The 19,557-nt window shown below is 41.1% G+C and overlaps 2 protein-coding genes across 2 annotated transcripts; one reads left to right on the forward strand and one right to left on the reverse strand.

Moving 5' to 3' along the window:
* Positions 1–7,771: 7,771 nt before the first annotated feature.
* PATE3 (prostate and testis expressed 3) lies at positions 7,772–9,861 on the reverse strand (the record flags this gene model as incomplete). The annotated part of the gene is made up of 3 exons (XM_080930538.1): positions 7,772–7,896; positions 8,313–8,435; positions 9,816–9,861. 3 exons carry the CDS (start codon positions 9,859–9,861, stop codon positions 7,772–7,774), a joined length of 294 nt encoding a protein of 97 aa, XP_080786664.1.
* A 5,150-nt stretch (positions 9,862–15,011) lies between these two features.
* PATE2 (prostate and testis expressed 2) lies at positions 15,012–16,383 on the forward strand (the record flags this gene model as incomplete). Its single annotated transcript, XM_080930539.1, has 3 exons — positions 15,012–15,063; positions 15,803–15,928; positions 16,247–16,383. 3 exons carry the CDS (start codon positions 15,012–15,014, stop codon positions 16,381–16,383), a joined length of 315 nt encoding a protein of 104 aa, XP_080786665.1.
* Positions 16,384–19,557: the final 3,174 nt, after the last annotated feature.

Raw genomic sequence — 19,557 nt, forward strand, 5'->3', positions numbered from 1 at the left:
CTATTCTAAGTGGGATCTACTAGTAAGTGTTGTCTCTGCTAGGCAGAGAGAAACTCTACTTGGCAGAGAAAGCCTTTCCATTGTCTCTCACTCACCACTGTTGTGATGATCCTAGAGTAGGAACCATCCTGTGCTCCAACCCTGGGAACCTGACTCTAGACCATAAATGTAGTGCAGTCCCAGGAAGATAGCATTCAGCAGAGTCAGACAGGTGTGCACCATTGTTGCTTCAGTGAAAGACAATTCTATCTCTAAAACATGGTGGCCTTCATCAGTAGGATTATGTTGGTTATTTCTAACCCATGATACTATCAGGGAATTCAAAGAAACAAGTGAGCAACATAGTAGAAAATCCCTACATCGGAACAAGGCATTGTTAAAGATGCATTTCCTTCTCTTTCTTCTCATCAATGGACAAGTTCCTAGGTACTAACAGCTGCTTCAGAGATTCCAGATACCTATAACAGTTCTTCTTTGCATCTTTTAGATCAGATGTATAGAGTAGGCAGGCAGGACACTTGGTCTTTCAGCATGGGTGTTGGGGTATACAATACAATACAATACTATACTATACTATACTATACTATACTATACTATACTATACTATACTATACTATAGCCAGTATGGCATGAGGGGTTGCATTGGATAGTGCATGGACCAGGCTTTAGGAAATAATCTCAGATGAATGGGTCTCTGTCTTAGTTAGGGGTTCATTGCTATAAGGACATACTCTTATCAGAGACATTTAATTGGGGCTGGATTACAGAGGTTCAGTCCATTGTCAAGGTGGAAGCATGGCAGCATTTGGGCAGACATGGGACTGGAGGAGGAGCTGAAAGTTCTACATCTTGATCCAAAGACAGACAGGAGAAGACTGGCTTTCATGTGGCCAGGAGGGGGGAATTCTCAAAGCCCACCCTCAAAGGGACACACTTTCTCCAACAAGGCCACACCTCCTAATAGTTCCAGTCTTGAAGCCAAGCATATTCCAACCAACACAGTCCCTTATTCACTCTGTTTCTACCACAGACAAACCTGTTATTTGTGCTGCCTATAAGCTCTGTAGTGATGACAATTTGTAAACTTATGATGAGGAATTTCATTCTGTAAGCTTAGAAGTAGGACTGTCAGTCACTATAAAGTCTTTTGGACCATTCTCTGACCTCTTCCAGGTTGCCTGTATTCAGTCATGTCATTTGTCTTTCCATCATAATCCTGATGATCTGATACATTCAGGGCATTATCTAGACACAGAAGAGATGGGCAGGGGACTTCAGCACATGAAGCCAGTGTCTAGAGAGATAACACAGGCCACAGACCTCAATATGGCCCCTGGCTGCCGAGGGACCCAAGACATCCACATGAACCTCCAGGCTTCAACACAGCCTGAGACATCAAAGAGGCCTCCAACCATGGGCCGTAGAGGCTTTTTGAAGAGGTCCAATCTGGAAAATGAAGTATTCTTCATCCGGGATGTCTGTCACTGCTTAGAACCAGAGCTAGCATGTGGCTGGGAAGCATGTTCAGGGGCTGAGTCTGCGTAAGCTCCAGTCTGCTGTACACCACCCTGTCTGCTCCATGCAGCAATGCCATACTCTCCATTCACCACAGCCTTCTCTCACACCTGCCAGTGCTGTCTGATCTCTCGTTTCACTGCTTTACACTGCACCTCACTGCTCACTTCCTCCATTTCTCCCACCTGACCATTGCTTAATCGTAGTGGCACTGGAAACTGCAGTGTGTTACATCTCTCTCTCACACACACACACACACACACACACACACACACACACACGCCCAAACCAGCTTTACATATAAATACTTGAAGCACCATACATATTGGACCATTGCTGAGATTCATCTTGGATATGCTGCTGTTGTCCGGAGTCAGGGTGATATTGTGACTAGGCAGGACATCCAACAACAGGCTCTGTGTGAACTCCTGGCTGTTGCATACTTCCCTGCATTCTATGTCTGCTACCCTGAGGCTTGCTGGGTTCAGCTTTTGTGTTTGTAACCTTCTGGCAGTACCACTGCCCCATGGTCTGCATCTCTGGGTGCATTATCTCCACGTTGGTGGCTGGCCTAGGGCCAGCCCATTCAGTAATGGCATGTTTTTAAGGGAGCTCCAGGCTGCTGCACATCACCCTGTCTTTGGTTCCAGCCTCCAGGCAGTGCATCAGGAGGCTGTGGGCAGTGCAGCAGGGCACAGGACTGTCACCTACCAAATCTGTAAAGGCTTCATGCTGGGAGCTGGCCTGAAGGCTTAGGGACAGCTGTATTCATTAATGGCCTGCGTTTGAGTGAGCTCTAGACCTCAGAATATCTCTCTGTCATGGGTGCTGGTAGCCTCACGGTTCATCCAGCATGATCTTTGTGCTTGCACCCTGCTGGCTAAGACATGGAAGCAAAGGGCAAAGGGCATGAATTTGCCATTTTCTGAGTGACTCTGTTTTGGCATCTTGCCATCTTTCTTTCCAATTTTGTGAGTCTTCTTTTAAAAAGAATCTTCCCATAAGACTTGTCTTTTTTTTTTCTTAGTTGTTCTGGAGCTACTGTGGGCTCTGTAGGCCTACCACCGTGTTCCTTCAGAGCCTCCATGGGTCTCTAGACTCCGTGGACCTCACAGTGGGTGGAGAACACTGCCATTTTTATTTTTCTCTAGGGGTTCTTAACTATTTTTGCTATATTTAAGTGCAGCACAATTTGGTGAAAACCTCCCAGGTAATAATTAGTGCAATTCTATGTGCACAATAAAGCCTACAAACAAGATAAATAAAGATAGAATGAGACTATATCTTCTACCATATGCATATGTGGTTGAGGGATATTATTTTCCAACTGACTTATAGGAATGCTTTATACTTAAAACAACTGAATCCTTTAGACATCTTGTTGAAAAATGAACAGCTATTATTCCTGAGTTTTCTAATGGAACCTTGCACGTGGTAGGTGGGATGAGTTGAAATTAGAGACTGTTACATTTCAGCCTGCTCAAAGGGCCACTAGGTCCTCAAATGTCAGCTTCTCAACAGTGCTCAACATTAAGGGCCTCCCTCGTTGCATATCAGGAATCACTTCTGACAAACGTTAGCATGTGGGATGGATCTCAGTTGCTCCAGATTGTAAATAAAGGCATAACTAATTTCTAAATCAAGGGTGCTCCAAGTATGTTGTTTGTAGTGGAGGCAGAGCACTGAGAGTTGTTACTAGAGGACTCATCTTGGTGCTTTCCAATCCTGCCCAACACCATACACACCATGCAAAGGAGGAGCCTGTGGGGAGTATTTATTCATATGAGCCTTAGTGTTTTCAGTTTTACAACGGAAAAGCTGCATGACCAAAAAGAAGCCTGACCTCTGTCTCAGAGCCACCATCTTATATTGCTCTCTTATTCACCAAAAGAGTAAGGTAACCTACCAAGTCACTACTGAGCTCTTCATTGTGTGAGTTTCTGTATATCTGAGTTTCTTTGCATCTCTGAATTCATCTCTCCTGTTTCCATGACTACTTTGTGTTGCCAGCTCCCATCCAGGGTGTAAGGCTGTATATCCTCAGGCTCTCTAATCTGTGACTTGCCAAGAAATAAGTCCTGTCTCAAGATGGTATATGGGTATAGTTATTTAAAGTGCAGAAAATGTCCTAGTGGTTGTCTTCCATTCTTGTTACTCAGGTTTCCGCTTGGATTAAGAACTGTGAGAACTCCGAGCCTGCTCTTTGGCTAGGATTGGCTTCTAGGTCCTCTCTGAACAGGGCTGCTTGGCTTAATTTATGAAGTTTTCAACTTCCCCTTGCCCTCGTGTGGAAATTTTCTTCACTGTTCATATGAACTTTTTTTTTTTGTGAATTCTGATGTTCTTTCTCTTTGATATAAAGCTTATCCTTGTTTTTCTGACTGTTCTCAATCCTGATGTCACACAGAGTCCACTTCCTCTCCACAATCTTGGCTTGACCTTTCGAAATGAATGATTTCCTAGAAAAGAAACTACTTTATTTGTCATCAGTTAAGACCTTGGGTGATAAAAGAGAATAACATGCTGCGTATGGTGGTGCTATGCCCCGATCAAGAGGTCTCCACAGACCACCAGAGACCACCAGGTCCGACTCATATGCAACAGCAAAAAGTATTTATTCACTCTCCAGCTCAGACCCTCCAACCTCTCCAGCACAGTGGAACCTGAGCTAGTACAAGCCTTCCCTACTTATCTTGGTTGCAGGCAAGGGACTTTACAACTTGGAAGTTACATGATGGTTGACATTAGCCCACTTTTATTGGCTAGTGATGAATTCAGTTTGGTGTGAACAGTGGTTGCTAGCTTAATAAATCTACTTTAGACATTAGGTACTTTCCCCTTAAGAACTGATTGCTTGTTGCTAGGACTGGAATGGCTATTTGCCCAGGGCAATTGTGATTGTTGCCAGGGTGATATGATTCTTGGAACAAGTTAGTGTTTTTTTCCAGCAGCTGAGTTCATTCAGTGGGCAAGTTAATCATAAAATGGAGTCTGAAAGCAAAATGGAGTTTGTAATGTTAAGCTGGGTCCTTCAGTAGGTACTGGGAAGAACTCATCATTCCATGTTCATCATTGGGTGATGTTCCTGGTGCAGATCCACTGCCTGAACATAATAATGCTGATACTGTGGTCTGAGCCCCTTTGAGGAACTGTAGAAATGTTAAAATATCAATACTGTGAAAACAAAACAGTTGGGAAACTATTCTGGATGGGAGGGACTGGCTAGATTGGTGACTAAGTATGATACTGTGATGCTGGTTTGAACTGTTTGTTGAATAATTGTTACTGAAAAATGGTTGAAACTTAGCTATTAGATGATAGAGCAGCATTTCTGCAATAATCTTGTGCTTGTGATGAGTATCTTGTGAATACAGAAGAAATGTAGGACTCAGGGCTTCTTAAGCATTATGCCACCAATAATCATCAAATAGTCAACAAAATCTTATTTGTAGTATTAAGGTGACAAGGCTTCAATCAAATAGATCAGGTGTTGTGATTTAGTCCAGAGCTTGACTGCAATAAACACATCTTTTTTTTTTTTTAAAGAAAATAAGACTGTGTAGAAATGGGTAGAATTTAAATGGTCCAAAAAATCAAGGAGGAATGTTGAAAAAGATTTGTTGAAAACTTTCCCATAGGAAAAATGTACTTCTTGAGTTTGTTAGGACATGGAACATTTACGAAAAAAATTAGTAGATAGTAGTAACTGAAAATGGAAAATCAATAAAAATAATATATTCTAGTTTGGCTAGGAGGGAAAGGGTCCATTTCATCTTATACTTCTAGGTCACAATCTGTTACTGAAGGAAATAAGAGCAGGAGTTTAAGCAGGAATTGAAGCAGAAATTATGGAGAAATACTACTTAACAATTTGCTGTATTTGGCTGATGCTCAGACAACTTTCTTCTACAATACAGAACCACGTACCCAGAGGTGGCACTGACCACAGTGGGGTTGGCTTTCCTTTATCAATTAGGAATAAAAAAATGTCTCTACAGATATACCCATATGCCAATATGATCAAATTGATCTCCCAATTGTTTGACACTCTCTCACATAACTTGGGTTGTATCAAGTTGTCAGCTAAAGCTAATTAGGAGAAGCTACAAATTTATTTTTATTTAAATATTTTTAAATGTATCTTGTTTCAATTTTTATTGAGTGAGAATTTCATCCATGCAAAAAATATTTTTTTTTTAGTGGCACATGGGAGGGTGAAGCAGAAAGATAATGCATTTGAGATCAGCCTGAGCTGCACAGTAAAACCCTGTCTCAAAGCAAAGAAAAACAAAAATACACTACGAATCAACTCATGAAATTCAAAGAGGAGAGGGTTTAAAGTTAGGGGAGGGGCTTATTACTTTAAGATCTTTGTTTCATTAGCAACTGTTGTAATCCCATCTCTGTTACAGTCATACCCCACTTCAGTGGTGGCTCCACCTAGGACTCTGCTTTGTCCCTGTGTGAATGCATACACAGCCAGTTCCTTAACTTGACACATGCTGTAGGCACAGGTGTGACTTGGCAGGTGTGTGTAGAAGTACACCCAGTATGCTATCTGTGTTCTTCTGCAAGAGCTGTCAGTTACTTTTCTCTCATTTGTTGTTTGCTAATGTATCCTGGCAACTTAAGACTAGAAATTGACACCCAAATGCCCAGGAAAGCTTAATTCCTTAAGCAGTAAAGGTCATGAAGCAACTGTCTTTCATGATGAAGATTAGGGAAGTTTGTATTAAGATCTTAACAGCAGGACTCTTAAATCAAACTGAAAAACCAAATGTTTTTAAGTGATATTGAACACTTGTAAATTCAATGCATTCTGGAAAAGATGAGCTCTTCTTATGTGAACTGATGTATGAACAGAGAGTTAGACTATTTTTTTTATTTGAAAACAACCCCAAGATATTCTCATTGGAAAGAAGAAAGGTCTTGCAATCCACAGCCAGACTTTGGCTGAATAGAAACTAATCAAATTAACCAAGTATTCCTGTGGCCCCAGAGAGTCACTAAGTACAGGACTATTGACATTTAGTCTGGAAATATAGAGAAATACCTTTAGTTTTAAGGTTCTTAGAGGCCACACACAGTCATGCTGGATGGCAGGAGAGAATAATGGACACAGGATCCTCAACCAAGATTCTTGCTTGTAAAGAACAGCAAAGATTATTACTATGCCTATTGTAGGAAATAGCAGTTGAATATGGCATAAACCATGGCATCCTGAGCTCCTGCTTAGAGCATGGTTTACCTATGTGGGTCTAGTGAGAAAGACACATTTATACACATATTATATGGAGCAGGTTTATTATTTTTACAAGTACTAGGCTCATTATGTTCTCTACATATTGACCTAAGGTTCATAGGAGATAACCTGGGGAGGATAAAGCTGTCCCTGAGTATGACCCATTTATACCACAAAAGAGGAACTCTTAAAGGCTGTCTGCTCTGGATTATACAGCACTGGGGTCGTCAGACACACTGGAAAAATATTTAAGGACAGTCCACTTTTATTGGGAGAGTGCATGTAGCAATGGAAGATAAAGAGATGCTTGGCAAAAGATGAAAGGGATTGAGAAAGATGGGGAAAAGAAAGAGACTAAGTTTGATAAAATTTGACATAGATCTGTAGAAGAATACTCTTGGCCTTATTTGATTTGGGACTGCCACAGAGGCCAGGAGTCTTGTGTTTACGATGCCCTGTGAACATGTGTGAGAATGTACTTTAATTGCCAAGAAAATCAGAATGACTGAGTCTGAAATAGGTGCACACACGCAAGCACACACACACACACACACACACACACACACACACACACACACACAAACTTTGCTATCACAGAGCCCAATCTTCAGTGTTCACCTCCATTTTCTTCTACTTCTGCTTAACCATGTAGTGATTCATGGTTCATTTAAAAATATTTATGAATTTTCCATTTAAGTCTTTCTGGTCTGCCTCAACTATCTAAGCTAAAGAAGAGAGTGAGGGTCATTCCAGTTCACATCACACTAACTGGTCCGAGTTCCTTAGAATGGGTCATTTAGTGGATAAAGATGCCAATTCTAGTAATAGGAGAAATCTATTGTTTAAAACCACCATTGCCTGCTCAATTTGAGAACCAAGTTAAAGGAGCCAGGAGGAATAATGGGGATGGAGCAGGAACATCCTTGATGCATACAGGGTGGAAAGGCAAGATAGGCAGAGTGTAAAAGAAGAAAAGCATGTGGGACCTTCTAGAATGAGGTTGGAGAGAGTATCCTAGAATGTGAAGTTACACAAATCATAGTTGCAACAGTTATGAATATAAGTCCGATTGTTGAACTCATATGTCAAATTCTTGCAGAATCGCTGACACACCATGTACGATATCTGGAGAATGCCATCTACAACAAGAAAGAACCAGACATAAGGCAGTGATCTCAGTCTCCATGGCAGACCACCCATTGCCTTAACCAGACAGGTTTATAGATGACTTCCCAGCTTCTCCTTCCCAGGAGTACCCGTGCAGAAATTTCTGGAAAGTTATAGGGTTGGCTTGTCAGTCTGTGGCCCCTGACAACTCAAATCTATACATCTGCTTCCTTCCTTCTGCTAGAAAGTGAGAAAAACAGTTCTTGATATTATCAAAGTAAAAATATGTTTGGCTGCTTTCCATCTGCCATGTATCTTCTGCCTGTCTCATAGGACTGTGCCCTCCATGCTTAGGGTACTATGGCCTGGGTCAGAGATGCAATTCTGCTGTATCCCTTTTAAGAAGTTTCCCAAGCTTCTCATGACTGCACCCGACTCTGAAACTTACCCATGAAGATCTTCAGGTTCATGCATATTTCGTGCTTCTGAGCAAGGCAAACACCAAACCCTCTTCTGCAGTGGTCTAAATGTGTGCGAAGGTGGCATGTTACACACTTCAGTGATGTTGCTTCTGGAGAGGGCACACAGCTTGGCATGAGGACATAGATTTGGAATTTGTAGAGAGATGACAGAGCTGTGTGAAGGGACACTTCCAAGGGTGGGTAGGCAGATAAAGAGCTAGCTGATAGTTGAGGGTTTAGGAAATGACAGTTGAACCTTAATTTACTCTTTTGCGTTTAGTGATGGAAAATAAAAGGCCTCTGAGCTAGTAAGAATTCTGGACTCAATTGTAGTCTTTACATTCTGGATAACTTTCTTTCACTGGTTTGGGACTCACCTATTTTTCTGAGTTGTCTGACCAGCAAGCTCCAGAGATCTGCCTGTCTCTGCCTCCCTAGCACTGGGTTTTATATGCCCACATGACATCAAGGTTTGTTAGGTGAGTTCTGGGGATCAAACTCAGGTCCTCATACTTGGGCAGTAAGTGCTTTACCAACTGGCTATCTCTCCAGCCCTTACTTTGTGTAAAGATTGGACCCCTACGTAGTCTATTTATTTCAGCTTAAAAAGTGGCCAATAGGTAATACCTTTAGGAGGTTCTAGAAGAGTGAATAATTGAAATGTAGGTACAAACCAAAAGAAAACAAAACAACCTTTTTTTTCCAGAAACTGGTCACTAAGCTTAGCAGCTAAATTGGCTTGCTCTCAAGACTAACTGACCTGAGTTTGAACTCCAAGACCCTCATGGTGGAAGGAGAGAAATTATTTCTAAATAAATAATTCTGGTCACATTTGTGATATGACATGTATAATGTTAAAAAATCTCTCTGTGGTGCTAAGATTAGGATGTATCATTTATTGACCATTTTATTGGGGTTATGCTGTTTTGAATTGTATTTGACTTGCCACAGTGTAATCTGATCTTACTAATATTGAAGAAGATTTTGTCTCTACTTGGTAAATTAGAGTATTTACGAAAGTAACTAGATTAGTTTGGAAAAAATATCTGATTCCAGGGAGTATATGATTTCTTCTCCTAAACAGCTTGTAAGGAGGTCCTTGAAATGGGTACCAGAATTCAAAGTTTAGGACTAAAACATTACAAAATTATCAGAAAACCAGTTCTCCCAGCAACATAGATTTGTGAATGAAATGGATATCTTAAAGGAAATATTTCTAAGCATTAGAATATGGGGTTTGGCAATGGCAGAAAGGATAACAGAATAAAGGCCTGTGCACCCAGAGGGATGTGGTGCAGTGCTAGAAAAGAAAAAGAGGATGAAACAAAAGTCAGAAAGGACATTTTGAAGGCCATCTTCCTTCTTCCCCTTCCCAAATGTGGTCAAAGCTCAGCCCACATAGACATGGTTCTGCACATGAAGATTCCCTCCAGTTCTTTTGATCCTGCCAACTGAAGCTCACTCCTCAGAGAGGAGCCTCTGGAACTTACCCACAATGATGCAGAAGATAGAGAAGAGCAGCAAGTGCTTGTTCATTTGCACCCAGATGTCTTGTTTGGAGCAAAGCTAGGAAGGGCTGCAAGCACAGGTCAGACAGCTAGCCCTTCCACAGGAAAGCTAGCAAAGGCTAGGTCTGCAGGGCTTCAGAAACAGGCTCTCTCCTCCAGAAAAAGCTGGTGATTATTCATGCCTAAGGGGAGTCAGTCCCACAAGGCTTAACTCAAGAACCTGAGTTCATTAGCTGTGGTCTCCATAGTCTTGAGAACTGGAGCCTGAAGTTGACCAGGCTATTTTAGGGTAAAAAGACCCTAAAACACAGAGGAGTTTTTGGCCCAAACTGGGCATGTCTTTGAGCTTGTGGGCAACTTTACATTTGCTGGAGTGTGTGTGTGAAGGATTTAAGCCAGAATTTTTCTGATTCTGTCAGAGGCAGAATCCAGGGATGGCAGAAAGCTGAAGGTGCCTAGATCATAGTTGTCACTTGCCCTGTAAAGGAGAACTTCTTTCCTGGAAAAAAATATTGAGTACATGACTGAAACTCAGAAGCACCTGAGCATCTGAATTGAAACTGGACTGACCAGCTCACCCTCACCCCATTCCTCCATCTAGGCAAACCTTGTTAACCCCAAGACAGTGAGGCCCATGGTAACCCCCTCCATGGTACCCCTCTTGCTCTTAAGGAACTTTGCCCTTTTTCTTTCTGTAATAAAATACCTCTTTGCAAAAATTCACTCTGTCTAGTGTGGAAGTAACAGGCAAGTCCCTAGGACTCTAGTTCAGTGGGCTAGCCAACTCAAGGGTCAAGAAAGGCTTCATTGCTCTAAAAGTTACCCCAGTACTCCCATATTAACAGAGGACAATAATGATAATGAATAACTGTTACTGTTTCCACCCTGTTAACGTCTTTTAAAATATAGCCTTTATCCTATTAATTATAGTTGTTCCCTCACTATCAAGAGGAGATTTGCTCCAGGAACCTCTATAGATGCCCACATCTACTATAATGATCAGTGTGTAAAATTATGTAGTGTTTGCATACAGCTTATGCATATCCTCCTGTATAGTTTAAATCATATTTAGGTTAGTTATACAACCTTATGATAGATCACTTGTATTATAAGATAAATTCTATTATAAATGGTTATTTTTACTGAACTTGGATATAAATCTTCTGGGCATGGTGATAGACATATCAGTTCCAGGACTGCAGAGGCAGAGACAGGAGAACCGTGAGTTATAGGCTCGACTGAGCTACACAGCAAAATTTCACCATTCCTAAAATGAAAGACAAAGCCCTCTGAATCGATTAATAGTTGGATATGAACTCATAGATTGAAGCAGCAAACACAGGGCCGACCCAGGTCTCCACCAGGTCTTCTGCATGTCTATTCCAGCTTTTAGCTTAGGATATTTATGAGACATCTGAGTGTGTGAACTCAGATTCTTGTTCCTTCTCTTAGGACTCCTGTTGGTTTGCCTTGTTCCTCTTAGATGTAATTATTTTTACTTTATATTCTTATAGTTTATTTATGTCATATTTGGTTGTTAGCTCTTGGAAGCCTGTTCTTTTCTAATGAAAGACAGAAAGGAAGTGGATCTGAAGGAGAGGTGATGTGGGGAGAAACTGGAAGGAGGAGAGGGAGGGGGGACTATAATCAGGATATACTGTATGTGAAGAGAATCTGTCTTTGATGAAAGAAAAGAATGAGCAAATCTCCTTATGTATTATCTACATGTGTTTATGTTTTTATGTTGTTGCCTGGCAATAAGTTGGCTTTTAAATGAATGGTTATGAAGTGAGATTGCTAAATTAGCCAAAATTATTTTTAGTAAATAGTGCAAAATTAAAGTCTCTGGGCAAAATCCCTAGCTCTGACAGCCCCAATAGGTTAAGCATCAATAGAAAGCTAAAAAATGCCGACACTATTAATGAAAGTACACATAGGTGTGGTATGTACATGTGTGTTTATGTGTGTGGGTGTTTTTAGGGTGGTTTTAAATTTTGATAATGTAATTTCAAAGAGCAGAGAGAAGCATTTAACAGATATGGTCATGTTGGTAGAAGTTTGATGGCAGCAGGTCTATGTTTGTGGTACTGACATGAGTTTTATCTTTAAATAGAAAGCAAATTTAAACTGCCTTCTTGGGCAGGTTTGATCATTACACACTTCATCTAAGATGATCTAAGAAGAATTTACTGCTTGAGGGGGATTGGCTAGTTCTCAAAAGGTGATTGTTCCTGTTTCAAGGTGTACCCTTAACTTCATGGATGATTGCTCTAATCCAAGGAAGCATACAGCTAGGCCTTGTAGTTCTTGGACTTATCAACCGAGACAATGATTAACTCTCTGTTTAACATGCTTATGAACAGGGTTAAGCAGATAACCCTAAAAAAATGAAGACTCCTTCTGCCTGTCCTCATTACTCCCATGACTGGCTGTTTGTCTCCTGGCTATTTCATGTTCCTGGCAGAACACGAAAGAGCCTCCACCTCTTCTAACAGAAAACCTGGGGCAGGGGGTCAGAAAATGGTACAGAGAGGTGTCAGGAAGAGCCCCTGGGCACAGCTCTTGCTGCCACATGCCAGTCTTTTTTGACTCTTGGCAATTCTCTCCAATAGTTTTCTCTTAATAAAATAACTCCATTCTAACAAACAGGGGATGTTGTTTCTGAAATACTGTCAATAGTCTTCATAAACCTCTTTATTTTCTCTTCAACTAACACAACAGAGAAGTTGCAGGTCTAGGTCTTCCACATTTACACCCTGCTCACCCACACCCCCAACATCACAGCTCTGCTGTGCTTCCCAAGTGCTGTGCAGGACCCTCTCTCCAAAGCAAGTACTGTGTACCAAGTGTCCCAAGCTACAGCAGGTGAGGGAATGGGAAAACTCCGCTGCTCTGTTCTCATTATCCTATGGCCTCTCTCGGGGGCCAGCTCTCTGCTCTCATTAGCTTGGGGCAAAAGGGAGAAGGAGGAGTCTCTCCCTTGCCAATAACACACACACACTGTGTGTGTGAGAGAGAGAGAGAGAGAGAGAGAGAGAGAGAGAGAGAGAGAGAGAGAGAGAGGGAGAGGGAGAGGGAGAGGGAGAGGGAGAGGGAGAGGGAGAGGGAGAGGGAGAGGGAGAGGGAGAGGGAGAGGGAGAGGGAGAGGGAGAGGGAGAGGGAGAGGGAGAGGGAGAGGGAGAGGGAGAGGGAGAGGGAGAGGGAGAGGGAGAGGGAGAGGGAGAGGGAGAGAGAGAGAGAGAGAGAGAGAGAGAGAGAGAGAGAGAGAGAGAGAGAGAGATGTAGGGGGAGGAGAGAGGAGGGTATGTCTTCCTTGTTTATGCTACCACCCAGAAGACGAGTGGCAGGAACAGCTCTCCCACACTTAGACCCTTCAGATAGCGCTCATCTCAACCCCCAAATGTATGGGGCCCTCTCTCCTGAGTACTGCAGTTGACTAGAGAGCTGGTCAGCTTTCTTGCTCTCACACCTCCAGGGTCAGCTCCCCTACAAAGCCCAGGTGAGAGGTGGTGCCGGTTCTGCACAGCCCTCAGATATGGTTCTTCTACTCTCTGGCTTGCTTCCCACCCTTGGAGCACATCTGGATCTGATCAGTGCCTGGACTGATGGTCATTTCAGGCTTGTTTTTTTCAGGGAGTGTTAGGCTACTAATCATTCATATGTTCAAAGGTCAGAACACTGACCATAGACTAGCCTCTTTCCTCTTCACCACTTACTGATGCACATTTGGCACACCTGTGATGGCTCAGGGGGGCAGTTAAACCAACACTATTCTCAGTAGACTAAATACGTGCTCTTCTATCCACAGATAAGTGTAGTACTCATCCTCCACCAATACATTTTCTCTTTGCAGTGGACTGAGGCAATTACAGGAAACCACAGACAATCTGCAAAGTTTGTGGAGTTCAATCCCACTAATACATCTACAACACAACTCCTATACCCAGGACTCAGGGATCACTAAGAAAGAGGAGCCAGAAAGATGGTAATGCTGAGAATGGGAGAAATAATCTTTCTCAGAGAAAAGCACATCAACTGGTTATCCAATATCAAATGGTCAGCCCTGAAAATATATATCCAAGCAATATTATGCAGAACAAGTAGGTTATATTTATGAATACAAACACACACACACACACACACACACACACACACACACACACACGTAACAAAAATGAATGAAGAAAGAGGCCATAGGTTTGGAGAGGCATATGTGAAGTTTTTGAGGGAGGAAATGGAAGGGAGAAATGGTATACTTATATAATCTCACAAATAAAAGGAAAAAAATCTGGTAAACCTTATTGTTTGGTGCCACATGAGCTATGAATACAAATGTAAATGTGATAAAGCTACCATTTATTCAACTCACAAATATTCATTGTATAGTTTTTATATTCAAAGCTCCAAGCTATAGGGTGTGCCAGACTAAATAAAAGAAAATGTTTGCTTTGTTCTTGTGAAAGAGGCAAGGAAGGAACAGATATACAAGGTCAGGCAGTGAGACAGGATGGAAGCCAGAGGTGTCATTTTCCAGAGTGTGGAGGTGATGCTGTTGTATCTGGCCAGGCAGCAAGATGAATATGGCAGGAGAAGACATTGGGGAGGCAGCTAGAGCTTGTTTTCCCTAAGGGATGCTCTGTCAGCTCAAAGGGTTTTGATTTTTTTCCTACATATTCTGAGAAGATATTGAAGATTTTGAATTCACAATGTAGCACCTATGACTTACAAACAGTTCTTTGCTTTCTACCTGGAGGACTCACCATGAAGGGGCAAGGAAAAAATAAAATAAAAGCTATTGGTTGGTCAAGCTAATGATGGCGTATATCATGGTGAGGGCATATAGAGAAAATGTGTGCAGGTTCAGGGAAATCAGTAGGGAGAGTGAATGAGCTTTGTTGTCATTCCCCTTTGAGAACAGGACAGAGGGAGCTCTAAAGAACAACTCCAAGTTCACCAAGACCTGCATCCTGGAAATAAAAAGTGATGAATTAGGATTTTGGAGTGTATATGAGGGAGCCAAACACAATGTCTTGGTCCTAGGAGCTGAAAGTACTGTCTGTCCTGGAAAATTTATGATGTAATTTAGATGAATAGCCCAAGGACAGGTCACCCTCTCCTTTCAAGTGAGAAAGGAGCCAGTACCTTCCTCGGGAAGCTGCTGAAGACAAGGGCCGCAGGATGTTTGCTCTGTTCATGCTGGTGATGGTCTGTCTGTTCTGCCAGGATTTGGGTAAGTCCTGGTGAGAAAGGTACAGCTGATGGTTACTTAAGGAGTGGCCAGATGCTGGGGAGGGAGGGGTTTCCCAACTGGCTGTTGGGGTTGTGGAAGTCTCTGAGATTGTAACAAAGGAGACTGCTTTTCCTTCTCTTCACAGGTGCCTTTAAAGAACGTGAAGAAGGTATGACCATAACTGGCATAAAGCCTTTGGTAAACAGCTCATTCGTGACACATTCAGGAGTAACCCCCCCTTCCATTTACTATAGGGTCCTGAGAGTCCGGGGTTCTCCTGGCATATTTATTACGTAGATATTAGTAAGGAATTGTAATTACTTTTTTTCCTTTTACCTATTACAAATACCCATGGCAAAATATTCACTCTGTACAAGGTACTTATCATGTGAATTCTGTGGGTAAATTCTATAGGAACTCTGACCTCCTCAAATAGTATACATCTGGTTTGTAGACACAAGCCAGCGTCTCTTCCACAATCCCAGCACTTGGGAGACAAAGGCAGGTGGATCTCTTTAAGTTCCAGACCAGCCAGGGCTGTACAGTGAGATCTTATCTTGAAAGAAAAAAGACACAAAACAGTAACAGAACCCAAAAGAAACATTTCTATTTCAAGATTATTATAGGAGCTCTAGTTTGGGAAGGTTACAACCTTCAATAGTAACTTCCTACAGAGAAGACTCTAATTGCAATTTTCTCCAGACTGCAGCCACTAAGTACTTCTTTTTGCATCTGGCAGATCTTGAGAGAATGTGTTATAGATGTAAGAAATATCATCTTGGGGTGTGCTATGACATGATGAGGTCCTGCACACTGAAGCATGAACAGTCCTGTGCTGCTGAGAACTTTTACATACTCACAAAAGGTATGGAATGGAATGGAATGATGAGCAGCTAACAACACCTTTCCTTTTAAATAGCAGGTCCTTTCATGCTCAGGATGAGTGGGAGAATAGAGTTGATGCAGATGAATGGTCTTGTAAAGGCTGGAAAGAGGGACCTTTCTTTAAGATAACAAATAGTGATGGAGGTACTGATGTCTCTTGTCAGTTATAGAGTGAAATCCCTCCTTTGGGTTAGCAATGAGTACAGGAAACTATGTAAATTTGAAGATAGGTTATTACCAGAAACATGGACGTGGGCAATGAAGGCTTCAAAGTTGTTTTCCTCTTTCATTTCCTCAGGACAGAGCGTTTATCATTATTCAAGACTGTCATGTATGACCAACTGTGAGGATATCAACTTCCTGAGTTTTGAAAGGAGGACAGAACTAATTTGTTGCAAGCACAGTAGCTATTGCAACCTCCCAATGGGACTCTAGTTCTGAATTCATTATGGATTTGGTATCATTCTTCAAACTTCTAACAACTCCCTTTCCCCCAAAGTCTGTATTACTCTACCCTTTTAACTAATTTAATAAGAAAAATCATTTGTCAGTGAAAAGAAAAGCACTAATATGAGAAACTTGGCTGGAGATCAGCCTCTTGGCTAAGCAAATCTTTGCTAATGCCTTTTGTTATATCTAGCAGGGCATTTCGATCTGTGGACAATCCTGGTCATGATGAGTAGGTCCAGAATTGACCATCTCATATACAAGCCCACAAGTATTTGGCTCAAAATGTCATCCCACCTTTTACAGAGAAATCTGTAAATATACTCTGTGTTGGTCTGCACCAAATCTTCTGAGTTGGGAATTTTCTTTGGACTAGCTCTGAGACTTCCTGGTAGAGTATTCATGGATTCTGGAGGTAAGCAAGAGTTAATCCCATCTTCCAAATTTGCTAACTAATGGTCTAAAATTATTTTTGGGCAAATCCCACAGGAAAATATCAAGTGAGAAAAACTTGGACAGAGAGATTAAACAACAAAATTACAAATTTATAGAAGTTTGTCATTGATACAGAGACAGTTTGATATGTGTGATCTAATTTAGTATTTTTAAGGCTCTGGTTCAACAAGGTAATTGGATTAGGGGCTCAGGCCTTGTTCAAAAGTGATTACTTAATATATTCTGATTGGAGTGAAGAAAAAATAAAAATGGGTCTTTATAGTAATTAAAGATAACAGGATATGTAAAAATAGCAAGAGATATCATGTACTAGTTTCCTTTTGTTTGCTGTGATAAAACACTTTGACCAATACCAACTTAGGGTAAGAAAGGGTTTATATAGTTTATACTTCTAGATAACAGTCCACCATGGATGGAAGTCAGGGTAGGAATTCAAGGTAGGAACCTGGAGACAGGACCCACAGAGGGACAATGCTTGTCATAGGCTTATGTTTTCTCATACAATACGGGACAAACTGTCTTAAAATGGTACCACCCAGTAGTCTGTACCCTCTTATGTCAATAGGAATAATCAAGAGTATTCTCCACATACTTGTCCACAAAGCAATTTGATCTAGGCAACTTCTTTTTTGTTTATTTTTATTTATTGATTGATTTTATTAATTTACTTTACATCCTGACTGAAGTTCCCACCCTTCTGTTCCCCCTTTCTTCTATTACCCCTCCTTCTTCTCCCTATTTGCTCCTCCTCTCTCCTTTGTTTATCTTCAGAAAACGTATATCAACAAACCCTGGCTTATGAAGTTGTAGTAAGACTTTGCACATCCTTTCTTATTGAGGCTAGATAAGGCAGGCAGTAGAAGAGAAGAGTTCTAAAGTCAGGCTACAGAGTCATAGACAGCTCAGGGCAACTTCTTAATTGAAGTCATATTCCTGTAGGTTGCATCAAGTTGACAAGGTTAACATGGTAACATGATATGGTGTTCAGGTAAATCTGTGTGCCACAGTAAGTTAATGTTATGAATAGCAGAACAAATGACAGAAGAGAAAGGTAACATTAGTAAGAGAGGAAACATAGAGATACAACATGAATCAAGTACCAAGACAACTAAAACAGCACAGACTCTGAAGCATCACATATTGGGGCAAGATAGATAGAGGGTAATCTTGTTTATCTGGTTAGACAGCCTATTTTAATTCTTAGTCCTGGATTCCTATGAGCCCTCTCAATTATATTAGGCCACATAAGATTCTCCAATGAACAAACTACATCTCTACTTGAAGAATACACTTCCCATCTTTGTCTTGTGTCTGAGAATGTCGTTTTTACTTTTTAAGGAATTCCCAGTTTGGGCTCTTACAGCCAGGATAGCAAACAAAACAAAACAAAACAAGAACAACCATAACAACACAACACAAAACAAAAAACCCCAAACCTAAAACCCAAAGCCCAACCCAATCCAACAAAACCCAAAAAAGCATGAAGATTTTTTTTCAAAATATACAAGCAGGTTGAAAAAGCCAATGTGGCATGGGGTTTGAGTTTGTGTCATGGACTTTGTGTCCAGACTCTTTCACCCTTCAACTGCATGAGAGCCGTAGAGGTCAGTGTAGGAAAACAAATACTTAGCATTGAATTTAAAAATAATCTTAAAAAAAAAACTGAACCAATGTTTAACAAAGTCAAGTTTGGTTTTCATTGAACAAATTGAGTTGTAATTAAGTACAAGCCTGTTCTTCTGTGATTCCTGAATAAATACCAGGAATGGAAGCTCATAACACTGGACTTAGGCAAGCATGGGTTTTGGTACCTGTGCAGACTCTGTTCTTGTCAGTGTACCCAGTGCAAGCTTGGTTGCTTACTTATCTATAGATTTTTTTCTCTGCTGAATAGGATTTGATTTGTCCACTTGTTAAACTCCCAACTTGGCTATAGACATTAATTAATGAGTGTTTGGAGTCTTGGACCGAGGTGTGGATCAGTGTGTGGTATGATTTGTGCCCAGCACATTTTATAAATAAAGCTAAAGCCAGTCTTTAGCTAAGACCACATTTTTTTGTTAACATTTCCCCATTACTTCTTTTCTAAAATTTTTTCAAGTTTTAAAGAGTGTGGTATGATGCTGGATATCAAAGCCAAGGCCTCGTGATTGTTACAAAATTACTTTACCACTAATAGCTATGAAAACCGATAACAGGCTAGTGAAATAAACAAGTATCACAAATTCGATTTTCTAGTCACAGATTGAACCACATAAACCCTCAACCGAAGCAACTCATGGCAGGAAAGATTTATTTTGGATCTTGGTTTTAGGTTTTGTAGTGGTGAAGGCATAGAAGGGTTCATATTGACAGGACATTACAGTTTGAACTGTTTACATATTGGAAGGTCAGGGAACACAGACTGTACTTGGTCAGGAATGAGCTACTAACCATAAAAGCCTGCCGTGAATGTCTTATTTCATAAGGCTAGGCTTTACATCCAAGTTTTCATATCTTCTCAAAACCAGGCTGGGTTTAAATATTCAAAGCCTGTGAGGGATATTCCACATTGAAACCGTAGCACAAGTTGGCTATCTTATTGTTTTCACTAGGATTTTCTCTCAGAATTCATTTAAAATACTAGTACTTGGCTCTTCTCCTTGATGTCCAGTGAGGAAGAAGCTGGAGATTGTATTTATTTTGGTTTTGGGAATCAGCTTTGAA

The sequence above is a fragment of the Micromys minutus genome (assembly GCF_963924665.1).
Source record: "Micromys minutus genome assembly, chromosome: 16".
In the NCBI taxonomy this organism is placed as follows: Eukaryota; Metazoa; Chordata; class Mammalia; order Rodentia; family Muridae; genus Micromys; species Micromys minutus.